This window comes from Hibiscus syriacus, unplaced genomic scaffold (assembly GCF_006381635.1).
Source record: "Hibiscus syriacus cultivar Baekdansim isolate YM2019G1 unplaced genomic scaffold, ASM638163v2 tig00116951_pilon, whole genome shotgun sequence".
NCBI lineage: Eukaryota > Viridiplantae > Streptophyta > Magnoliopsida > Malvales > Malvaceae > Hibiscus > Hibiscus syriacus.
This window is the reverse complement of record NW_024063482.1, coordinates 866,861-890,002: the sequence shown is the minus strand read 5'-3', so window position 1 is coordinate 890,002 and position 23,142 is coordinate 866,861. Positions and strand designations below refer to the sequence as shown.

The 23,142-nt window shown below is 35.4% G+C and overlaps 4 protein-coding genes across 7 annotated transcripts; all 4 read right to left on the bottom strand.

Moving 5' to 3' along the window:
• Positions 1 to 603: 603 nt before the first annotated feature.
• On the bottom strand, positions 604 to 2,783 carry LOC120189140 (autophagy-related protein 8f-like). 3 transcript variants are annotated; one of them, XM_039192473.1, is made up of 7 exons: positions 2,620 to 2,783; positions 2,465 to 2,536; positions 2,230 to 2,279; positions 2,097 to 2,152; positions 1,289 to 1,341; positions 957 to 1,075; positions 604 to 870 (listed from the first exon to the last, which is right to left on the bottom strand). In XM_039192473.1, the coding sequence occupies exons 1-7, from the start codon at positions 2,766 to 2,768 to the stop codon at positions 776 to 778; spliced, it is 594 nt and encodes a 197-aa protein (XP_039048404.1). In that variant the 5' UTR covers positions 2,769 to 2,783; the 3' UTR covers positions 604 to 775. The 3 variants fall into 3 exon arrangements, with proteins under 3 accessions (XP_039048404.1, XP_039048405.1, XP_039048406.1); XM_039192474.1 differs by having other exon boundaries at positions 2,465 to 2,521; XM_039192475.1 differs by lacking the exon at positions 2,465 to 2,536.
• Positions 2,784 to 3,321: 538 nt separating this feature from the next.
• LOC120189139 (phosphatidate cytidylyltransferase 4, chloroplastic-like) lies at positions 3,322 to 6,550 on the bottom strand. Its single transcript, XM_039192472.1, has 7 exons — positions 6,191 to 6,550; positions 5,556 to 5,857; positions 5,185 to 5,375; positions 4,657 to 4,781; positions 4,376 to 4,509; positions 3,669 to 3,784; positions 3,322 to 3,480 (listed from the first exon to the last, which is right to left on the bottom strand). The coding sequence occupies exons 1-7, from the start codon at positions 6,449 to 6,451 to the stop codon at positions 3,392 to 3,394; spliced, it is 1,218 nt and encodes a 405-aa protein (XP_039048403.1). The 5' UTR covers positions 6,452 to 6,550; the 3' UTR covers positions 3,322 to 3,391.
• Positions 6,551 to 6,838: 288 nt separating this feature from the next.
• LOC120189138 lies at positions 6,839 to 11,951 on the bottom strand. The gene is made up of 2 exons (XM_039192471.1): positions 11,453 to 11,951; positions 6,839 to 8,592 (listed from the first exon to the last, which is right to left on the bottom strand). The coding sequence occupies exons 1-2, from the start codon at positions 11,837 to 11,839 to the stop codon at positions 7,105 to 7,107; spliced, it is 1,875 nt and encodes a 624-aa protein (XP_039048402.1). The 5' UTR covers positions 11,840 to 11,951; the 3' UTR covers positions 6,839 to 7,104.
• Positions 11,952 to 15,222: 3,271 nt separating this feature from the next.
• LOC120188687 (protein transport protein SEC16A homolog) lies at positions 15,223 to 22,087 on the bottom strand. Of its 2 annotated transcripts, none has more exons than XM_039192097.1 (14): positions 21,918 to 22,087; positions 19,763 to 21,762; positions 19,329 to 19,646; positions 19,061 to 19,189; positions 18,816 to 18,938; positions 18,521 to 18,688; positions 18,272 to 18,394; positions 18,000 to 18,134; positions 17,575 to 17,702; positions 17,383 to 17,491; positions 16,939 to 17,298; positions 16,623 to 16,766; positions 16,230 to 16,522; positions 15,223 to 16,038 (listed from the first exon to the last, which is right to left on the bottom strand). In XM_039192097.1, exons 2-14 carry the CDS (start codon positions 21,620 to 21,622, stop codon positions 15,588 to 15,590), a joined length of 4,341 nt encoding a protein of 1,446 aa, XP_039048028.1. In that variant the 5' UTR covers positions 21,623 to 21,762; positions 21,918 to 22,087; the 3' UTR covers positions 15,223 to 15,587. The 2 variants fall into 2 exon arrangements, with proteins under 2 accessions (XP_039048028.1, XP_039048029.1); XM_039192098.1 differs by having other exon boundaries at positions 19,763 to 21,622; positions 21,918 to 22,085.
• Positions 22,088 to 23,142: the final 1,055 nt, after the last annotated feature.

Here is a 23,142-nt window from a genome sequence, read left to right as displayed (position 1 = left end):
AAGGGTATGAACATTCAATGTTAAATGGTTAAGAGTTATTTTTTGAACATATACTACATTATACTAACCCAACTCAACAAAATAACACCCTTTTTCAAAAAAAAATATTTTTTGCGAACTTCAATACCGGCCACAGACATGTAATTCATTCAGTTCCACGGCGACCCTTCTCCATTCCATGGCCGCCGAAACCATGGATGGTCCACCACAGTCATCAACGGCTAGGGCCGATGTATCCCACCGGTCTGAAACTCCAGACGACGCCTTTTTAAGCTAAGTTTAAGTTTGATGAATTGGTGTTGAAATTACAAAAGCAAACATTCATGTTTCGAGATTTGAACTTCTTGTTCCAAATAGTTACTCCATGATTAATAAAGTTAAAAGTTAAAACCCATTATGGGATTCCAATGGGGCGTTGACAATATCTGTGCCTTGTTAAAGAGAAGCAGCCTCGAACACCTCATCCTCCGTTGTCTCCAAGGCGTGAATAGAAACAATCCATGGGAAATTTTACAAAAATATTTGTCAATTCTCTTGAGAACCTTACCAACAGATCATGTTGCAGATTGATAATGCCAAATAGAGGAATATATATAACACTTATTCAATTAATTTCAAATTGACCATTGGTCTAATATTTTAGACGGCTGAGAATATCTATATACAGAGAAACTATACCAGTAAAAGCCTGAAAGGTCACATGTTAGACATAAAGCCACAAATGTTATTTAATTGAAGCACAACATTAACATGTAAATAAAGTCACTGCATCAACTCAGCTGCTTCCAAATGTATTTTCCCCACTGTATGTAACATACAGAAACCCATCTTCATCTTTCTTTTCATCATAGATGGTAGACATTATTGCTCCTGCAATAATATATTTTCAGCGATCAGAATTGAAATGCCGTTTAGAATTATTCAAATAGAAGAAAATTTCCAAGTGGAATGAATACCTGTTGGGGGGAGGACATTGTCAACAAAAATAAAGATAGCCTTTTCAGCACTCAGTCTAATTCTTTTCCGAATCACATACACAAACTGACCCACCGTCAGGTCAGCCGGAACTAAGTATCTGGAAATCATTTAATAAAGTCGAGTCAAGTAACACTAGTGGTTCCTAAAAGTGGATGCCAAAATTGTATTGAAAGAACTTAATATGCAACAGCCATACACTTGGAGGCTATTGGCTAGTAATGGTGTAATAAGGAATTTTTTTCTTCTTTTTCCCCAAAAGAAAAAAAAATAAGAACATGTTCAGTAAACTTGGCATGAGACTGTTGCTTACTTCTTCTTGTCAATGGTAGGTATGTCGCTTCTCTCCGCCTTCTCCACAATCACCTGAAAGGCACACGACCAAATTTCAATAGAAGCAAGATTAGGATAACCACAGAGTTATAAATTTCACTTTTTCATACTACACGGATGACATGCCAAACACCCATAAACTAATTCAAGTAGCCTCCATTTAATCGTTCAAGGTTTTAATACAAAGTCTTTTGTATAATTTAGTTCCGGTCGGAATAAAGGCACACACAACTCCACACTTACATGTGCTGCTGTTTAAAGTTTACATGACATCTGTTCTATACATGCAACAATGTCCAGACAGTAATGAAAATCCTACCAAAGCAAATGTTCAACTATGGCTTATAGTCCACAAGTCATACCTCATGAAAATTGAATGAAATACATCACTGGCATTAACAAAATCGATATTGTTAGGCAGCAACATATCATCAGCAAGTCTTCCACAATGATCATGCATTAACATGTATTTAAACTCTAAGTTCACCGATCAAGGGCAAGGGGAAAGGCAATGCCTGATTTACAGTCCAAAATCTAAAGTTGAGCGATGAAACATACCAAGTATGAGCATATTTCTCTGCAGCTTACCCAAAGGCATAATTAGTTCTTAATACAATGGAACCAAAACTCCTACCCAGAGAAAATTCTTATCCAAGCTTAAAAAATTAAAAAGGCATACAAAACTATATGCACAAAGTGTAGACAAACACTGGAACAATCAAGTTCAATATCAGCAAAACATTGGGGGGGGGGGGGAAAGAAAGACAAAGGTACAGATAAATTCTTACAGGAATTCTATCTGGGTACTTTTCCCTGATTCTTGCAGCCTCCGCACGCCTTTTCTCTGCCAATCAATTAAAATCAACAAAATCGATCAGAAATGTTGATACTAATACCAATACACGATCATCAGTAACATACCAAATTCGTGCTCAATTTTGAAGCTGCTTTTAGCCATTCTGCTGATATCACTGCACAATAGGCAACACCATAAAGTCAACTAATACCCAACTTTTACATATTAGCTAAGACAAAAGACACGAACTTTAAAGAAATAAAACCCAAAGTAACAATAAAGATGATGATTATTTTTAAATCACACGCCCGATCATCGTAAATTAAAAAAAAAAACCAAATTTCATCATACGAAACGTACCCGGTTTTGATGAACCCAAAGGAAATCAATAATATTTTGTTAATGTTTGTGTTTCCTCTGGTGAACAGATGCCTAAAATAAAAGGGATAATTGAAGAGATTGGAGAAAAAAGAATAGAGATTGAATTAAAGAGAAAGATGAAGAAATGAACTAACCGACAGAGAAGCTGAGCTGTTGTGTTCAAAGAAAACAAAAGACGGTAATATGAATGAGATGACAGATGGCCCTTTGTGTAATTCTGTGGCTCATTCTTCTCGTGCTTTTCGGTTAAGTTGCTAACCAATAAATGCCACATCATTCTCATTCGCTATTATCTTTAACAAAGCCTCTGTTCATCACCACCATTGGTTTACTTTGACTTGGATGAATAATTACCCATTTAGCTTTAGAGTTTTAGCATATTTTGAGATTGGGGTTTTGTTGTTTCGAGGACTGGTTCTTATGTTTTAAGGATTTCCTTTTACTAAAAATATGATAGGCTAAAAAACAATTTCTTTTGATTAATTTCGGATTCAATACGTTCGGAATTACATTTTAAGATCATTCATGACATCAAGATTTTTACTATTTATATGATAATTGAAAGCAACATTTGCATAAATCAACAAGCCAAAACTAAAACATTCAGTCACAATCACAGTAAATACCATGAATCTTGATTTGAGCAAAGCCCCATGAAAGTCTAAATGGCCTGTGTAGTACTATTACATGCAACTTAGGGAGAAGAACTTGTATATGAAATGTACTCCTCTACTTGACTATAACAGAGTTGCACTGCAACCTCAGTTCCCTTCAGTCAGATTCTTAACAGCATTTGCATGAATCCATCAAATGTGCTTCTGCACTCATTTTCGATATATATATATATATATATATATATATAAACATGGAAGAAATTCTATCTTGTATCCCCTCTTGTGCTATTGATCAAAATTTGTGCGGCAATATGATTTTGACAAATGAGTATGCGAGTGCACCTGTGAACATGTAACTATCCACTCTGTCGAGTATTCCACCTGCTTGACAGTACAAACACAATGTTAATATAGAGATGACAAAACGGAAGGAGATATGATCCATGAATAATTATTCCAGCCAAATAATGAGCAGCTTCTTTTCAATTGTTTAAAGTAAGCAAGGTTCGTGTTCACCCTCAAAGTATCGAAAATTAATTGAATAAATAATCATGAGCAACTACAATTACCATGACCGGGGATTAGGGAGCCAGAGTCCTTGACACCAGCATCACGCTTGATCATTGATTCAGTAAGATCACCAAAAACAGATCCAAAGAAGTTGAGAATCCCAAAGGCTATTGCACTACACCAATGAAAAGAATATGTAAAGTCTCAGGGTTAATGCAGTGAAGTTCATAATACAGCTTCTTTTTTTAGATAATAATGCAATCCAGTAATCCCAGTATTAGACTCCTGGAGTAAATAACAAGTGGTGCTTGCACCGATCCTAGCCAGAGATTTGGTTTCAAAAGAATCAACAATCAGTCATCATTATTACTTACATTCCATGCACCTGTGTGACTAGACATATAGAAAGCTTTGGAATTCAAATTATGACATGCACACTGACTATCAAATGTCTGCATGCATGAAAGTGCAGGAACACGGAAGGATGTAACCATCAGATTACATATGAACGAAAATAAATCAACTTGTAACCCAATGGGGATAACTTAAATTATTAATGGAACTTGTTCTGTCTTCAAACCTAATAGATTCATAAGCTATATCAACAATAAAAAATCTAACTCTTGATCTTGAGACAAACGTCTCGTGCAGAAACTTATACCAGTGCTCTTAAGTTACTATGGACACACTTGCGTGTGAAAAAGAGATCTATTTTTGGACCAAAATATCTTCTAGTACATTACTACTTGTGAGATAGATTGAAAACCTTAGCAAAGAGGCTGGCCAGCTTAAAATCTTTGACAGTACTACAGAAGTTGCTATACAACCACCCAAGCCAACAATAGCTCCTTCCCAGGTCTTCTTTGGACTTATATTAGTAAGTGGTGTCCTGCCAATGGCCTGCACCACAACAGGGTACAAACACAATCACGGTCATGGATGATATGTCCACCAGTTAAAATATGTAACTAGTGTAGCATTCAGAGCATCTTGAAGTCTTTATTTAAATAAGTGAAACAAGATCTTCTTGATCAAGACTGCACATACCTTTCCACCCAAAAACGCATATGTATCTGCTGCTATTATGCTGCTGAACGAAATCAAGGTTGCCACAAGGCCTACTGTCCAATGATCTTGGCCACCAAGAAGATAAGGCCATCCAGCTCCTATTCCTGCCGAAATCAAGCTCTTAGTAAAACAGTTTGGTGAATAGTCATAGACTCATAACCTGTTCCCGTTTCCACAATCACACATGCAAATGAACCAAATGTGAAAATAAAGATGAATGAAGTTTCACATTGAAGGAAATAAAAGGAGCAACATATTTGAAAAGTACGTTACATAGAGGAAATAAAAGCAGTTTTGAGATGCATCATCATCAGAAACTCCTAAATCCTTAACCAAACCACCCAAGTTTTAGCAAAAGCAGTATATAAGTTATTACTGCTTTGGAAAAAAGGGCCATTTTCAGCTATATACTTGTATCTTAACAAATATTACCGATCACTGTTCATAGATAAATTTGTCCAACATTTAGATTTACAAACAGACAAGTGTGAGAAACCATATTCTTACTAGTATTCAAGGCAGGAGCTGCTAAACCACATCTGAGCTTAACCCAGAAACAAGGGAGGTAGCCACAATAAAATAACCCAAACATGGTACTGCTAAGCTGAGCAAAACGAGGGTTTCCTCTTTGCATGAGCAATGCCATAGCCACAACAAATGCAGCAGATGTCACTGAAATATCAATATTCCCAAAGTACCTGGTAATACAGCACAACCTCTAAACAAATTACAACACGGAATATTTTCCAAGAATATTTCACTAGCAAAGTAGGAGTTCCAAGTTTTTAAGGGCAAGGCGTAGCATTCTAAATAAAGATAAAGAAACTAAAACATTAGTGGAAACCATTGTAATACAAAAACATAAATCACTATCTTACAATGTGAGAATGGGCATGAGAGCACATATAACAGAGCAAACTCTTGAGACATATCGTGGCGGAGGTGTCATTCCAGCAGTAATTCCGCGGCTCCTAACCAGTTTGAAATACTCTCGTGCACCGAGCAAAACAGCGGCAGCCAAAGCCACAGTGAAAACCCATCCTCCAGCTAGTACAGCACCTCCAACAGAGATCCCAATACCAAATCCAAAAACGACCCTTTTTCTCAACTGACTTGATTTATGTTGTAGCTCGGAAAGAGAATCCTTTGCCACTGGTAACTCATGGCCTTTGTCAATTTCCTACAACATAACTGTCTTGAGTAACTAACTTTGAACAAAGGTTTACTTTAATTGGATTGAAAATTTTCGATAATATCAATATAACTATGCCTATTTCTAAATTCTACCAATTCCTTCCAAATGGAGTAACTTTTTTTTTTCTCTTTTTAATTCCAGAATTATATAAATCCCTCATAGTCCATGTCCTTTCTCGCTTTTTCTTAAGGAATTTAACTCTTCATGATAGCAAATTCTTTTATACTGACATATCAACTGCAAAATGCAATACTAAGTTTAAATAAATAGATATATATTGACAGAAACAAAAAGGAGCACAACCATAATTAAAGGTACCTCATTAGCTTTGATTTTATCGATACTTTCGGGTTCAGCACGAGCCACGGCCGTAATTAACCGCCGGCTGACGTAAATACTGGTAGGAGGAACCCGGAAGAGCCGTTCGGATCCATGAAAGACTAAGTTAAGCTTGAGTTTAGGGGTTCTGCGAGAGCGAGAAAGGGTTCCATTGGATAAGAGACGGCATGGGCAACCGCAGAGAGAAGTGACAGAGAGCGGAATCAGATTGTACCTACTGATCTCAATGAAAGAGGCCATAAAAGATTAGAAACAAAGAAAAAAAAAGATTGATTTTTTATAAATAATTATGAACGGAGAAAATGGGAATTCATGTTTTGGTTTGAGAATGAAATTCGTAGGATTGAGAGAGATGTGTTTTAACAAGATTTTTGAGGGTTCTTTTTTTCTTTTTTCCGAGAGGAGAGGATAGTCTTGTTTTTATTGTCATGTTCCTTGCGGAAATTCCAAAGATGGTGTTATTTCTTTTTTCTTCTACAAAATGTAAAAATCTATTTGTCCTGATTAAATAAAATTTATTTTCCTTCTTTAGAGATTAATTACAGTGTCTGGTTATCTGAATCTTAAATCTTCTTTGTTTGAAATTATGATTTTATTCAATTTCAATCCTTTGAAAAAGTTCCCATTCCTCAAAAGCAAGTCATCCAGCAACTATCAATTACATATCTTTTTGCTGATTTCTTGGACCTATGCCTATGGCAAACACGATAGAAAGAGAGCATGCATCATATATATATATATATATATATATATATATATATATATATATATATATATATATATATATATATTCCTAATAGTACTCACGTCTTATACCTCTCGACATGAAATTTATTTTCTAAAGTCAAGATGACATCGACCAATTCAAGAGGGCCAATAGTCTTTTGCTCGACTTAGTCGGCTTCATTTTGCTCCTCAACATCCTCCTCTGCTTCGTCTTCTGGGTCCTCCTCGGCTTCTTCTTCTGGATCCTCCTCGGCTTCCTTCAAATCATTGTTTGGTTCTGACCCATCAACTGGATCCAAGGACACTGTTTTACCTTCCGTTGTTGGTGTTGCAATAGTAGGGTTATCCATGGGGGTAATCACTGCCTTACTTTCTTTATCTAAAGCTCCATTCTTCACCTTAACAGTTCCTACAGTTGTTGGCGCTTCAGACTTAGCAGTGAAAGATTGTTGCCGACTCACTTCATTCTTTTCAGACTGTGATGCTTGACTATTTGCTTTGTTATCTCCCGCAGCTGGTGAGGCTTCAGACTTTGCTGCAGTATTTTGTCGCCAAGTTTCAGCTTCTGCCATCGCAGCCAATCCATTCCTCACTTCTGATGTGGCTAATGATCCTTGAGGAATCTCATGGCTGTACTGGTTTCCTGAACTCAATAATGGTGTTTGTGCTGACTCCAATGCTGCTATTGGTAGAGATACCAGATGGGCTGCTAACCCTGGGACTTGCGCTTGGGCTTGGATAAGGACACAAGTCAACAGCTGAGCTAAAGCAACTTGTGGGTCAGTAACACCTTGTTGAATTGGAGGGATCAAAGGAGGTGGTGCATCATTAATATTAGGTGGATAAAGTGCTTGAAGACCTGCTTCTCCATATAAAGCTCGATGCCCGTGAAACCTCTTCGTATTTGCAATATGCTTTTTACCGGCCAGATGACTGTTAAAAACCACCTGGGATTCACACTTGACATTGCACAATTCACACATAAAAGGAATAGCAAACTTTGGTTTGGGAGGCTCAAATGGCCTAGATCCTTCATTTCTTTTCATATATTTACCCCCACGTCCCCCTCTCATCTTACGCTTCAAGCCACAACTACGAGCTTCAGAGGCATTCGTTAAATTTGTTTTAGTTTCTGCAGGACCAGTTGTTGATGCTTCACGTTTATCCGCAATGTCCTGCTGCTGCTCAATTTCTTTCTTGTTGTCATTAGTGGCAGCCAAGGACGGAACCATATCCTGTTGGTGTTGTTTTCCCTCGAACCCCATATTAGGCACTTGCATACTTTGCTGTCCAGATATGACTTTGTTCCGCTTCTGCAACTCTTCTCGTGCCTGCAAGTTTTTCTTATGCCGCTTTCCATTCTTGTGCTTCTCTAAGATTTCGGGTCTGTTGCAATCAACCCTACAAAGTTCACACCAAGCCATACGTGGAGGTGGCCGGAGTGGAGCAGCTGGCACTTGAGATGTTAATGTTGCATGACCAGGAACTGATGCAGTAGGTAGCATTGCAGCAGCTGCTCCATTTGGATCCAAAACAGAATCTGGAGCCACAACATTTGGAGAATGCTGAATGTCATTATGGCCATGACCAGCATGACCCAATCTGCCCCCTCTAGAAGGCCTCTTACCCCTTCCACCCCTATACGCAGATTGCATCTGTAGAATAGTAGATCCAAAGATATCAAAATAGTTATCAGATTCTAACAAGATAAAATAATCAGCATAAGCAGGCCAAAAATAATCTCAACTGAAATGTAAATCAAAACCAATATAAAACAGAAACATAACAGAAATAAAGAGTTTAGACATACATGTGCCAACATGCAGATAAATTGACCTTATAAGTAATCAAGAAGATAACAAGCTTACAACTCATGTGCAATATATTGGGATATAGGTTTCGAACAATAACGTGAACAATTTGCACCGACAAGAAATACGGGCTCTTCCAATTTTATCTGCTGAAGCAATGAAGATAAAAGATATATGGGAAGAAATACGGGCCAAGGGAGATAAGGTGCCTTGGCAGAAATTGATATGGTTTCCCCTTCACATTCCTAAATTTAGCATGATTTCTTGGATGGCTATTCTGGATAGACTCCCAACTAGGGAGAGGCTTCTTCAAATGGGAATTGTTACCGATGGCTTATGTGTTATCTGCAATGAAGTTCTGGAAACACGGGGACAACCTGTTCGTCGAATGCACTTTGGCTGTTACACTATGGAAGGCTATTTTGAATCTCACCGGCTTGAACAAACCTCCATTGTCATGGGATAACATGTTAGCTTGGGCTTGTGGAGCTTGGAAAGGTAAGTATCTCCTTACTACTATCCTGAAGCTTGCTTGGAATGCTCTCATTTACTTTGTGTGGGAGTAAAGGAGCCGAAGATTGTTCCGAGGAAGTTCAAGAAAGGTTGAAGAGATTTTGAAATCCATTAAGGAGATTGTAGGTATTCAACTAAGGGGTAGGAATATTAATAGATTAGATAGCGTTAATACTTACCTTTGTAATTATTGGGGTATAGATTAACCATTTTTGTTGTAAGTATGTCTTCTTTTGTTCCTTGATTGGGATGACTTTGTAGCAGAACTCTGCTTCTTTGGGTAATAAAATTTTAATTATCCAAAAAAAAATTGCAGACGTTAGCTATAAGTTTATAGAATACGAGTACTTCAATAAGTTGAAAACTAAAGCTACTGTAAGAACATTTGAATAAAAAAATTGAATTAGAACTATAACAACGCTCTCAAAAATGTTTACCAAGAGAGAAGTCCGGGAAATCTTGCATAAAATAACAAATTAACAATTGCTTTCATGTACACAGAAGTAAATGCTTCAAGGTTGTAACAAGAAAAAGAAATACTATTTTGTTCAAAGCCATAACATAGTTGGAAGCTTCCCACAAGTACTTTTGACACACTGGATATTAAATGATTGATGTACTATTATCTCATTATGACTTAGAACTGATGGGATCTAAACGGAATGGAGATAAAGTCATATAAATAAGAAAATTATAGTACTTAAGGCTCAATGATTATGGAGATAAATATCCACCATAATCTCTATTCTAAAAAATCTCAAAGACAGTGCATTCCATCTAAAGTGTGGTAAGCACCAACACAGAAGGAGATAAGAGAAATTGAAACAGTGCATCCATAAACAATTGTTGCAGGATATGGTGGATACTATATGTCAATAAGAGGAAAATTAAAAAAAACAAATACTGCATCCTTAACTGTGCGGGTGCCAAAAAACAGTTGAAAATTGCCACACAATTAAGCAGCAGAAGAAGCTTAGAGATAGCTCATTAGTCATTATGATTATAATTATGAAACTAAAAATTAATCCGAATGATAGCAATCAAACCAAAAATGAAGGTTACAAAGTACTGAAGTTTTTCCCTCACATAAGACATTGGGCAAGAAAGATATCACTCGAGTCAACAGAGCACATCAGTAAATGGTGCTCTCTGGCGGCATGAGCCCCAAAGCAACCGGAAAAGTACTATTACTATTGATCCATAACATGGACCCAAAGCTACAGCCACAAGATATTGCAAACTTTTATGCTAGATATCACTGTCTTTATCCGGTTGCTCTGGCAATTTATAACCAGTTAAATTTTTTTAGTCTTCTAATATCTTGCAAGTAAGGGGGATGAGTGCCAAGAATTCAGTACCTATAAAGCTCTGTTGACCAATGGGCATTTGCATATTAGCCTGATGGAGAGCAATACACTTACTTCATAATAAATAACAGCATTACTATGGAAGCCAAGGGTTACATAACCTTCAACCTAGCACAAGGACAGTGTTTAACAAAAGACATCTTCAATTAGTATCTACAATTTGAGGCGAGCCAAGCTAACCAAAGCTCTGGCATCCTTGAGCTCCTCAGAAAAACAATAAGAAGTGGTTGAACTTGGAGCTAACTCGGAAGGAATCAGCAGAGCACCTCTAAAAAGAAGTATTTGCTGTACAATTCTGTTAAATTGCTATAAAATACCAAGGCTTTTAAACAAGAAGCAATCTAGGCTCAGTTAATGTAGCATTGGTACAATACAGAGAGAAAAACACGAATTCAATACAGCAACGATGTTAGCAAGATCACATATAGTTGCTTGAGCTAGCTCATTTAACTTTGAAATAGGGATGTGGTAATCTGAGCCAAGTCCAAGCAACTGATTCTGAATAGTCGAGATCTTAGCACCATGTCAACACATTGCGTCAATCAATAAAAATTAGTAACACATCTAAGAACAAGTTTCAGAATGAAAACATGTTTCAAACCGTGGTTCACACCATTTATGTGAAAATCGAATTCCCAATAACAAAACTTGTTCTTCTATGAATATCAAATTCAAAATTTTTCAATGTTCCATCTCAAACAATTTAAACATTTTGGTAATTTCCAATTCTTTCAGAAAAATGAATTCAGATAACAATGTTCAAGATTCATCTTTCAGGCTTATAAAAGAAAACGTATGTAGACGTACTCATAAAGAACCCTAACCTGACGAGGCCAATTATCCCTCCGAGCCAAATCCACATTCCCCACATAATTCGCCGCCACAGCGGAGGAATCAGAGCCCGAAACAGGAACTCCTTGCTGATGTTGAGGGTCCACAGAAGGCTGCGGTGGGTGGTAATAAACGGGGGGATGAGTTGGGTGGACCAAGGGGACGCCGGGAGGGTGAATGGGAGCGACTTCTTGATAAAAGTGGGAGTATTGTTGGGAATAAGAATCTTGAGGTGGGTAATAAGGGTATTGCCGTTGTTGATTGGCGTAGGCGTAGTACTGATGATGGTAATGAGAAGGATCGTATTCATGTGCCTGATTCTGGTATTGCGGCTGCGCCTGATTCTGGTATTGCTGCGGCTGATCGGCCGTGTATTCCATTGCTTTAGAAATAGAAGTCTCCGCTCAACATGAAGGAGAAGGTTCTCCGGAGTCCGGAGAATTTGCCAGTCGTAGCTCTATAAGAGATGAACTGTGAGGAACTGGTGTTTGTTTTCACTGCGTCCCAAACTATTTATGTCTGTATGACGTAAATATTAGACTTTGCATACGTTTTATTTTTTAAAGATAGAATCTATGTGAGTTTTTTTGGTACAGACTTGATTTTATGTCTTTAAAAATATTTAAACTTCTTTAAGAACAATTATAAAATATAGTTATTTATTAAAATAATTTTAAATAATTTAATAAGGTTATTTATTTTAAAATAATTTATTTTAAAATAATTTATTATAAAATATAGATTGATTTATTTTAAAATAATTTATTTTAAATAATTTATTAGTATAGATTGATTTATTTTAAATAATTTATTAGTATGAATTAATTTATTTTGAAATATGGATTGATTTATTTTAAATAATTTATTAGTATAGATTGATTTATTTTAAAATATGGATTGATTTATTATTGTAGATGTATAGATTGATTTATTTTAAAATATAGATTGATTTATTATTGTAGTTGTATGGATTGATTTATTTTAAATAATTTATTAGTATGGATTGATTTATTTTAAAATATGGATTGATTTATTTTAAATAATTTATTAGTATATATTGATTTATTTTAAATAATTTATTAGTATAGATTGATTTATTTTAAAATATGGATTGATTTATTTTAAATAATTTATTTGTATGTATTGATTTATTTTAAAATATGATTGATTTATTATTGTAGTTGTATGAATTGATTTATTTTAAATAATTTATTAGTATGAATTGATTTATTTTAAAATATGGATTGATTTATTTTAAATAATTTATTATTGTAGTTATATGGATTATTTAAATTTCAATATTATAAAACTAAAATTATTTAAATCTCAGTATTGCAAAACTCTTTTAAGTTTAAAAAAATCAGTTTATTTATATTTCAATTCATTTTAGCAGTCTGCAGAAGTTAAAAAACAAACAGTCTTCTTCTTGCAGACTGCACACTTTTAGTCCACCTCTTCTGCTGCAGATGCCTACAGATGTGGTCCGCAGACTGCGGACCTTTTACCTCTGCAAAAACAAACACCACCTTAATCTTTTTGTTTGAGAATTTTGCATTGGTCTGCCAGGAATTAGGGATGGACACCGGGCACTAATCCCACGGGTTAGGATCCGACCCGACTGTCATTTTTTAAAAAATATCAAATTTGATTAGGGTCGGATTACACATTTTAGCGGATAAATTCGAGACGTGTTCATATTTAAAATGAAAAATAGTTGATCCAAAAAAAATAATGTAATTATATCTTACATATTTAGATATAATTGTAATAATACATATCTCTTTATATATTTCTAACCATATCTTTATTTTATTAAATAAAATTGAAAATTATATATATAATATATTTGTATAGAGCCGAATGATATACAAATTTTATTTTAAAAGATGAGTCGAATCCCAATCTAATAAAATCATTCTAATCTAATTTATATCAAATTTTAGAAAGAGAATTTTTTTATCAAACCAAAACTAGATTAGTCGAAAAATCAATCTATGCTCATCCCTAACCAGGATTCTTACTTAAAAAAGTATGCTATTATGACTTTTTAACGTAGTACTAAACTGTGGCCGCAATGCCTGCATCGTAATATTTTTTAAGGTTATCGCGACGTAATATAGACGCAATGCGATAAGGGAATCACATCACAATTCTTGCGGTAAAAAACTGTTACGTAACAGCGCAACACACTATAAATTACGCCTCAACGTCGCAATAAATTTTAAGTTATCTGAAATATAAAATTACATAGATTAATTGTTATAATTTAATTCTTAAAACTGGATTATAAATATATATATATATATATATATATATATATATATATATATATCATTAATAATATCGTAAAGTTAGTTTAAAATTAGTTACTTAAATTTAAATTAATTAAATTATTTATTTTGGTGGTGAACGGTAAGATATAAAATTTTATATTTGTAGTTATGTATTTTTTTTCTAAGTTATGTATTTTTTTCTAAGTTATGTAAAATGAACATTTTTATGTTACAATATAAAAAATTTAATATGATTTTAATGATATTGTTTATATATTATTCATTAACATTATAATTGTTATTACTCATTATCCAATATGATAACACTTCTATGGTTTATATTTGTTTTTAATAAATTTTTATCTATGAAATTAAATTTTTATTTTCAAAATAAAATATTAAAAGAGTATATTAATATTAGTATATTAAAAGATAAATGTAAAATGGATAAATATAATATTTTAGATGTATTGTGATTTTTGAGAAATAGATCATACCCGCGACAATCGCAACACGTTACATAATGTTCACAACATCCGCAATTGTGACATCGCAACCGTGTACTCAACAAAATTCACAATCGCAATTTAATACCATGTTTTTTAACCAGGATTCATATTACCTTATTTTAGTAATATCTCACTTACGCCATTGTTGCTGAACTCTCAAGAAGCATGTTGAACGCTATAATGTTGAGGAGGCGTTATAAATATACTAGACCGATGTAAGAGGTAATTTAAACATTGTACTTGTATTTTCTTTTAAAAGAAAACCTCTTTGAATTTTTTTTCTTCCACTTCTACACTTTTATAATATTATTCTCAAGTAACCTTATTTAAACAACAACACAAAATTCACTCATTATCAATTAAAGCCTATTAATAAATGAAGTAATTAAAAACAATGTATCCGATTTGATTTTTCGATAAAAAAAATGAATCGAATTATATTGTATGATTTTTTTAAATAAAATCAAAATCAAAATCAAATGGTATAAAAACTAAAATTTTCACTTCAGTTAAGTTCAATTTTGTGATTTTTAATTGTTCACTGTTTTTTAAACTCAACATCCAAGTAAAATAAACTTCAAGCTTAAACCGTATACACACTCAAGTTTAAATTAAAATAAATTATTATTAGTTTTAATATTTTATTTATTTCAATGTCTTATAAAAAAAATCGAAATAAATTTGATTTGAATCATTATTTTTTTTAATTCGATTTGATTTAAAACAAATAGATTTCATATGAGAAAATCAAAACTAAATCAAAATATAAAGTTAAATGTCTAAATCTAACCGAAACCAAACTGTAAAATGAGAAACCCAAATTGAATTGAACCACATAATTCAATCCAGATCAATTTTTTGATTTCGTTGCTGAACCCTAGAACTTAGACCATAAAGGGAACAAAAGCATATTCTTTTGATCGTTTTAAATAATTATTATTATTCAATTTAGATAAAAGGAAACGTATATAATACTGGTACCGGCATAAAAGAAAGTACAGTTCCAATACAAGTTGGCAAGTAATAAGAGGTGGTTCCAATTTATTGGCGGAAGAGCTATATTGGTCTTTCGCTTTGGGTGAATGATGAATGGCCCTTTTACCTGTACAGCAAGTAACGCAGGCAGCTGAATTCTCCGGTCATTTTGGGACACCAAGTCAGGGAAATGGCCCAACAAGATTTGTACTCAGACCAATTCTCGGCCTGAATTACACCTCACCAAAACCCAAACTCAAGCCTCTGCCGTTCCCAGCTCCCCCACATCATCTTTCCCAAAAACCAAAATGGCGGGTGACGGTTTGATGAGTGCTACGAGAGCATAATCACCACTTCTCGATCCAAATGCCTCAAAACTTTATTTCTTGAAGGTCTTCCCCAGAACTAGGGTCAGTGTGAGGTATACGTAGGGCTTCTTGTGGAGGTTTTATTTCGTTCCAGGTTGTAGAGAGATTGGAACCATTACTCAGGCTTCCACTCCAAGATGCTATACGTCGAGAGTTGCCATCAGATGCTGCTGCTACGCTTTTGTGCACAATAGCATCCATGCTAGGAAACCGTTGCATACTCGTTGTTGTTGGTGGAGGTAAATCTTGCTTATAAGATGTTGCTGGACTTTCATTGCTCATGACTACTTCCTGAATGCTTTCCCCGGTATTTTGAACCATGTCTTCAGCGGGAGTAACCATAGAAGGGACGAAAAACTTGGGACTAGAACCAGCCATTGGTTTTGCAGATGGAACAGGAGACTGGAAAAAATTTACAGGGCTGCCTCCACCCTTGTTGAATGTGTCAACATACCTGAAATGATTTTGAAATGGTTCGCTATCAAAAACTTGGCTAAAACATTGAATAGAAACTAACAATAAAATTCATAATAAGAAAACACCGTGACAGGTGCAAGCTAAGGAGACTAAGCATTTAACAACACCGTGAGTGGAAGAGAGAAAGCACGCTTTATAACAAACAATAAGTTAATTAAATTATAATACCTTGAGCGGACACCCATTCGAGCACGAGCAGAGTACAGGTTTGAACTGGGTGGAATTGGTGGAATACCTGAGCTCCGTTCAGAAGAGTTGGAGCTTTTATTTTCACTACTTGCGTGAAAGCTTTTGGTTTGGGGGGTATCTTTTACACTCGGATCATTTACTCCATTCAGGAAAGTTGAGCTAGTGGGTGGAGGTGGCAATGCTGTTTCCTCTGCCGGAGGCTCAGCTCCTTCCTCAACCCATCTTTTGAGCTTTTCATCATAATAAAATTTGTTCTCCTCACCCAGTTTAGCCTGCAATTCTCACCATTGAATGCAGAAGAAGCTCAATATTCAATTGACATAAGATACGCGCATTAAGAATAATTTTCAGAAATTCAGAACTATAAATTACCTGGCGATCAGGTCGAGATCTTAGGACCAAACCAACAGTCTTTTGGAATAGCTGTGAGCCAAAACGACCAAATCGAGAAGGCCCACTTGACACTGCTGTTTTTTCTTGTTTCACAGATGAGTTGGCTTCACTGGATGAATTAACCTTATCAAAAACAAAGATCACACATAAGATCACAAGGATTCAAATGTTCTAAGGACAAGTAAAGTGTCTTTGAGAAAAGATCATGAAGAATTAAGTGTAAAAATGGTTGCAAAAAGATTCCACTGCATGTTTGTGTATAACGAAATTAACCAAAAGCTATTTAAGTAGTTACCTTTCTATCACTTTGACCAAAGTATGGCTCAGAGATGCTTCTACTAGCCATTGCTGGTAGGTCAGTCTGACTAGTCCTTTGACTAATGGGTTCCATTGACGCAGAAGGCATCAATGATGTCATGGCCATTGTCGATTCCTCTGATGAAGAAGATGATAGTGGTTGCATTAACATTGTAGGTTGACTGTCAGATGTGTTCAAGGCCCGTGGTTGGTGGGTAAATTCATTTTGATGAACACTGCTATGCGATGTAGAAGGAAGAGGTGGAGGTTGGCCTCCAACAACACGAGCAGTATTATCAAAAAACGTGAGCAATTTACCGACCAGTTTAGTTGGAGCCAAGTTTGTATAGTAACCACCCTGTACAATAAATTCTAGTCTCAATTCTATAAAGATAATTCTATAAAGAAAGAAAGGCTACAGGATGTAAGGACTAAGAGATACCTGCTGGTGGATTCTTAATCGTTCCTCCAGAGATGACACTAATTGTTTCCAAGTTTCCACTTCAGATGTTCGGCCAGTTCTCAAAGACTTCAAAATGGCTTGACAGTATCTGAATCAACATACCATGAAAAATGAAAAGATACTTAACCTACTAGTTACGTCACCAAATAACATATGTTCCTCAAGACTCACTTCAAAGAATCAGCCATTTTCCCAACTTCGGCCAGCATGTAAGCATAAATAAGCTTATATGGCTGAAAAGGTAGTAGGAGAAACTGAGAATTTCCAAGCACCTTTGAGTACTCATATAGTTCTGTCCTCTGCACAGATATCAAAAAGGATAGTTATACAGTGCTACTGTGGAAGGTGGAGATAAAAATGAATGGCAAAATATTATGTCCAATATCTGGTCAAAATTCAAATTAAGAACTACTCCATGAGAACCAATGAAAAAAGGAACTAAGCACAAAACATTTTTGCATGCCAGACAACGTGAAAGCAGCTGAACTGAAAAAGCTATCAGTAAGTAAAAAGTATGCAATAAAATAAAAGTCAACAGCTACATCATTATTTAAATGGTCCTACCAATATCAGAAGACAGAGTAATGCTTAAATACCTGAATTGCCTCGGGACTAGCATATGTTCGTGGACAATTCCAATGATCAGCACCAATAAGACAAAGTCTAGCACCATCTGAATAAGGCTCAAAGTTGGCTTCTGCAATTAAATAGCATATGTGCGCAGCAGCAGCCTGTGCAGTTTTTTTCCAAATAAAAAGAGAAATTATTCGGTGAACACAGAGAAAGGAGTTTTTTTTTATAAAAAAAATACAAGTGGGGAGAGGTTTGGAAGGGATAGAATGGTTTAAACTAGTAAGAACTGTATTACCTCACTCCTCTCCTTCCACAAGCAATCTCCAAGATGAATAATAACAAGTTCATCATCTTTTGTTCTATTAGCAGTTATGATGGCTAAGTTCTCTTCCCATCCATCCAACATATTAGCTGCAACCTGCAGTATACAATATATATTTGTATGAGCTGAGAAAAAATGGTTCAAAGACTCTAAGAAAGTGACAGGAAAAAATAGAAAAATGGAGAATGATCATTTCAGAGCAAGCACTCAAATTATGTACACCTGTCCAGGCTGGTTGGGAGTATTTACATAACCAGGGAGATCCCTACCGGAGGAAACTGTGGAAAACACATCTGCTGGTTGGCCTGCAACTACTAGGCATAATGTCCGCAATGGTGACCCAGCTTTTAATTGCTTGAGTGCCATTAGCTTCACGGTATCTCCATAAAGCTGGCATTTATAATTTCAATTATCAGAAGCAGAAATCAAGTCTCAAGTATTTCCATGGTGTATCCTGTACATATACATAAAATAGAAGAATAAATTTATTTATTATGTAAAATGTGATCACAGTAACCTGATCACCGAGCTGAGATGCAATAACAAGGGCTGGCCCCCACAGTTGACCTTCTCGTGCGAATTCTAGTGCTTCCTTCTTTCTACCAGAGACAAGAAGACTCTGTACCTCTAGAGCAGTAGCCTTAACCAATAATAGATCCCAATTATGGAAAATCTCAATGAAGTTTTTCCTTTTTGGAAAATGCGTGAAAAATAATATAAAATTAAAATTACAAGAAACTGAAAATGGTAGTCCATCCATACCTGAATCTGTGCTTCTGATGGCAAGTTCTGCAAGCAGTGAACAACAGCACTGTGTGAGCCTGATTGCACTCCCTTCCCTTTGACAGACCCTAAATGCTTAGTAATGGCTAACTCTGGGTAATCACTCTCCTGAAAGTGAAAGAAAAAAAAGGATAAAAGATAAGAAGAACAAAGAGAAAGAATAAGGTCAGAACATAGTAGAGTGTCCATGAGATATAGTTGCATAGTAACAATAAAAAAGGGAATTAACCATTTAGGAATATTTCACCTTCAAAGTTTGGTCAGTACCAAAAGGAGACCGAAGTTTTCCATAGTATTGACATGAAATTTTCAGTAAAGAAAAAAGCAACCTCAAAACTTCTCCTCTATAGCCCACACTTGAAGATTCACAGTGTGCAATCCTTTCATCAATCCACTTATACAACTCTTTATTTCCAACATTCCCACCAACCAGAGGACCAGGTAAAGGTTGTTGGCACAATGACTGGAAGTAATCTTGGGCACCAAATCCGAAGCTAGAAGCATTACTGTTGTCTGTGACAACTTCCACCAAATTTAGTACACTTATCACACCTCCTACAGAGCCCTTCACCCAAAAAAAAAAGAAAAAAAATTACCTGATGTTCACGGAAGCAGCAAAGAGTTGCAACAGAAAGGAAACTAGAACTACCTGAAATTAATCAAGAAAAGAATTTTTGCTACCTGGTTCCCATACGTTGCACTTGTGTGAAACAAATTGTTGTTGCTCATGACCACAAGTTTTCCACCAAATCCAAAAGTCACTAGTGCATGGGGATGGCGCCCAGCAGAAGACCTTCCCTCAATGGGTGAAGAAGAAAATGAAGTGCCTATTTGAAGTGGCTTTTGAGAATGATTTCCTGATTTCTGAGCATCAATGAAAGCCGGTGTGAATTGCATATGTTGCTCTGGCTGAACAGTTGTCTGATTATTAAATGGAGTATAACTCTGAGCTGGAATAAAACTGTCAAACCTAGATATCTCACCACCAGGTAGAAAAGTCTGAGTTTGCTGTTTATAAGGATCAACCGATCTAGAAGGTTCAAATCCATTTTGTTGATCTGCATGATTATCTACATGATCTGCAGGACTGTAAATGTTTCCTAATTGCTTGGTTTCCGAAGAAAAACCTGTTTCGCTCTTCCAAACTGAGTAATCTTGGAAACTATTTGAAAATTGCTGATGGTAGTTGCCTGCAGATTCACACTGATTCATATAAAAGTCTTGACTACCTAAAGCTTGGAACTCATCGCTTTCAATATTTTTATTTTGATATAGCCAATCATTATTCATGATTGTTGACTGTTCTACAGTTGGAGTATAAGACTCCAACATCTTCCATTCTAGGGCAATTGTATCATAGTACCAACCAGGGTACTGGGGATCAAACACCATGTGTGCAGGGTAGTCTGCATTTCCTTGTGAATTCCAATTCCAGTTTGAGGTATCTGAATTCCCAAAGTCCTCGGAGAAAGTTCCTGCAGCAGACTGATTTGTTTGCTGCAAAGACTGTGCGTCCATTTTTCCATCTGAAATAAGATAACCACTATCTGAATGTGTCACACCAAACCTCTCCTGTGAATTCATTACTGTATTCAGATATCCCTCTACCTGATACCATTGCCCGCTATTTGGATCATATTTCCATCCTGGATAAAGATTTTCCCAGTACTGATAACTGCTAAAATCCTGCCCATCTACATTTTGTTCTAATCCCATGCCATAGTATTGACCATCATTATTTTGTGGATGACTAGATGAAGCCAAATCAGAAAATGTATTCTCTGATACACCAACTGTCGCATCAAATTCCTTGACCATATCATCCTTATTCCCCACTTCAGAGAAAGGGTCCTCAGAGTTATCCCCAAGATCATTAAAAATTTCCGAGAATGGCCTAGATCCACCACTATAATGAACATTTGAATCAGAGTCAAATGAGCTCCACTGAACCTCTTTCACACCAGTACCTGAAGCTATATCAGTCTTACAGGAACCACTATCCAACACACCCTCCTCTCCCATCCCTGTCACACTGCACTCCTTCGCAGTACTAGGTATCAGTGAACTGCTCTTATTAGTAGCCACATTACCCACATTAGCATCCAATAATGCCGAAATATCAGCATCTTCTACACCCTTTTGAGCTTCTGTACCAATATCAACATCCTTTTCGCCGGACTCAACCCCAGAAGGACTTGTTTCACAAATAATCAAATTAGCATTACTAGATACCAGTGAACTGCTCTCATTAGCTGCCACATTACCCTCATCAGCACCCAATAATGCCAAAAAATCAGCATCTTCTACACGCTTTTCATCTCCTGTACCAATATCAACATCCTTTCCACCAGACTCAATCCCAGAAGGACTCGTTTTATTAATAATCAAATTAGAAAAAGCCTTTACTTCTTCGGAATCAGCAGCTTCTACTACATGTTTATGGGTGGATCCAGAAAAATCAAAGTTGTCATCATCATTGACCAATTTATCAAAGAAATCCTCATCCAATTGATCCTCCACTTCAAATGGAGGAGAAGCCATCTATAACCCGGGGGGGGGGGGGGGCTAACACTTCCTATTAATTCTCCACTTCTCTCCTATAAACTAAACAACACTTTTCATTGTGTAAATATCAATAAACGGTTCACCGAAATCTAAAACAACCCAAATCCAATTAAACCCTGAAAATCAAAAGAAAAAGGGATTGTAAAGATTTCTTTTCAAATCAAATAAAAACAATTATAGAAAAAACATAAAAAGTTGAATCGCGAGCTGAATGAAAGTGATTAAAGAGGATCGCTGCGGGAAATAATTGAAAGGAGATCGAGAGAATTACCTGGGAATATATAGAATTGGCAAAAGGAGGGAGAATTGAGACAAAAAAAGGAAATTGGCGCAGTAGCAAACAGATTTGCCGCAACCCGTAAACACTAAAAAGTAGGGAAGATTGCTCTTTCTTGATTTCTTCCCATTTGCCTTCACGTGTTCTGCATTGACTAAAAGTTTTTTTTTTTTTTGGAAGGGAAGGGGGGGGGGGTGTTAACAACTATTAAAAATAACATATAATGAAAATAAATGTGGGTTAGGTATGAAGTGAGACCATTAGTAATAGTTTTATTCTTACTATAATTCTATTTAATATATGCACAAACAGTAATAAAAAGAATTGTTATTATTTTTTGAGATTTTTGATTTGAGTATTATGAATGATAGGAGTAAGAATGTTTAATGTTAAAAGGATATTACTTTATATTTACTCCAGATTAATCAATATATATAAAAGCACGAATCAAGTGACTTCAATTGTAAAAAGATTTATTGTTATCTTTTAAGATTTTAAGTTCAAACACCGTATATGTAAAAGCACGAATCAGGTGTATATGATATTATAGTCCTTTTAAAAAAAACCATCAAAGAAATGAAAATTCATTTTTTTAAAAAGAGGTGATTTCATGGTGGGCTGCTTTTCCGATTATTTTATTCAAAATCATTGGGCTAGGCCCCAATTATGTCGAGCAATCTTTGGTTCAAGCACGCAATTAGTGTGGGTTTAGTAGATTTCCCGTATTAGGACACATGGGCTTTATCGTTGTAACGTGGGCAACGGGCATCACTTAAAATGAACTTTGGAATTTTATTTGCATATATTTAAATGAAAATGTGCAAAATTTGTATAAATATTTATCACTCTATATGTAATTAATTTTTAGGAAAACAAATAATTTCATGTATTATAAAATTTTATAATTAATTCATATATAATAATTTATAACCATTTGATAAATTAATAATACAAAATTATACACACCAATACATTAGATATTAACCCCGTCAAAGAAATGGTATTTAGTTAAAGAACTGTTGGAAACTTGAGCAAATAAAGTTGATCAAACCGTTCATCTTTAGTATCTAATATAATGCTTAGATTACTATTTGTTTGTTTCATCCTATGGAGTAGCTTTGACTGCTATTTCCAATGTTTTTACCACATGACTTTAACCCTAAAGCACCTTGATTAAGACCTTAAATCAGTAAAAGCTGAGCTACATACGTCACCTTAA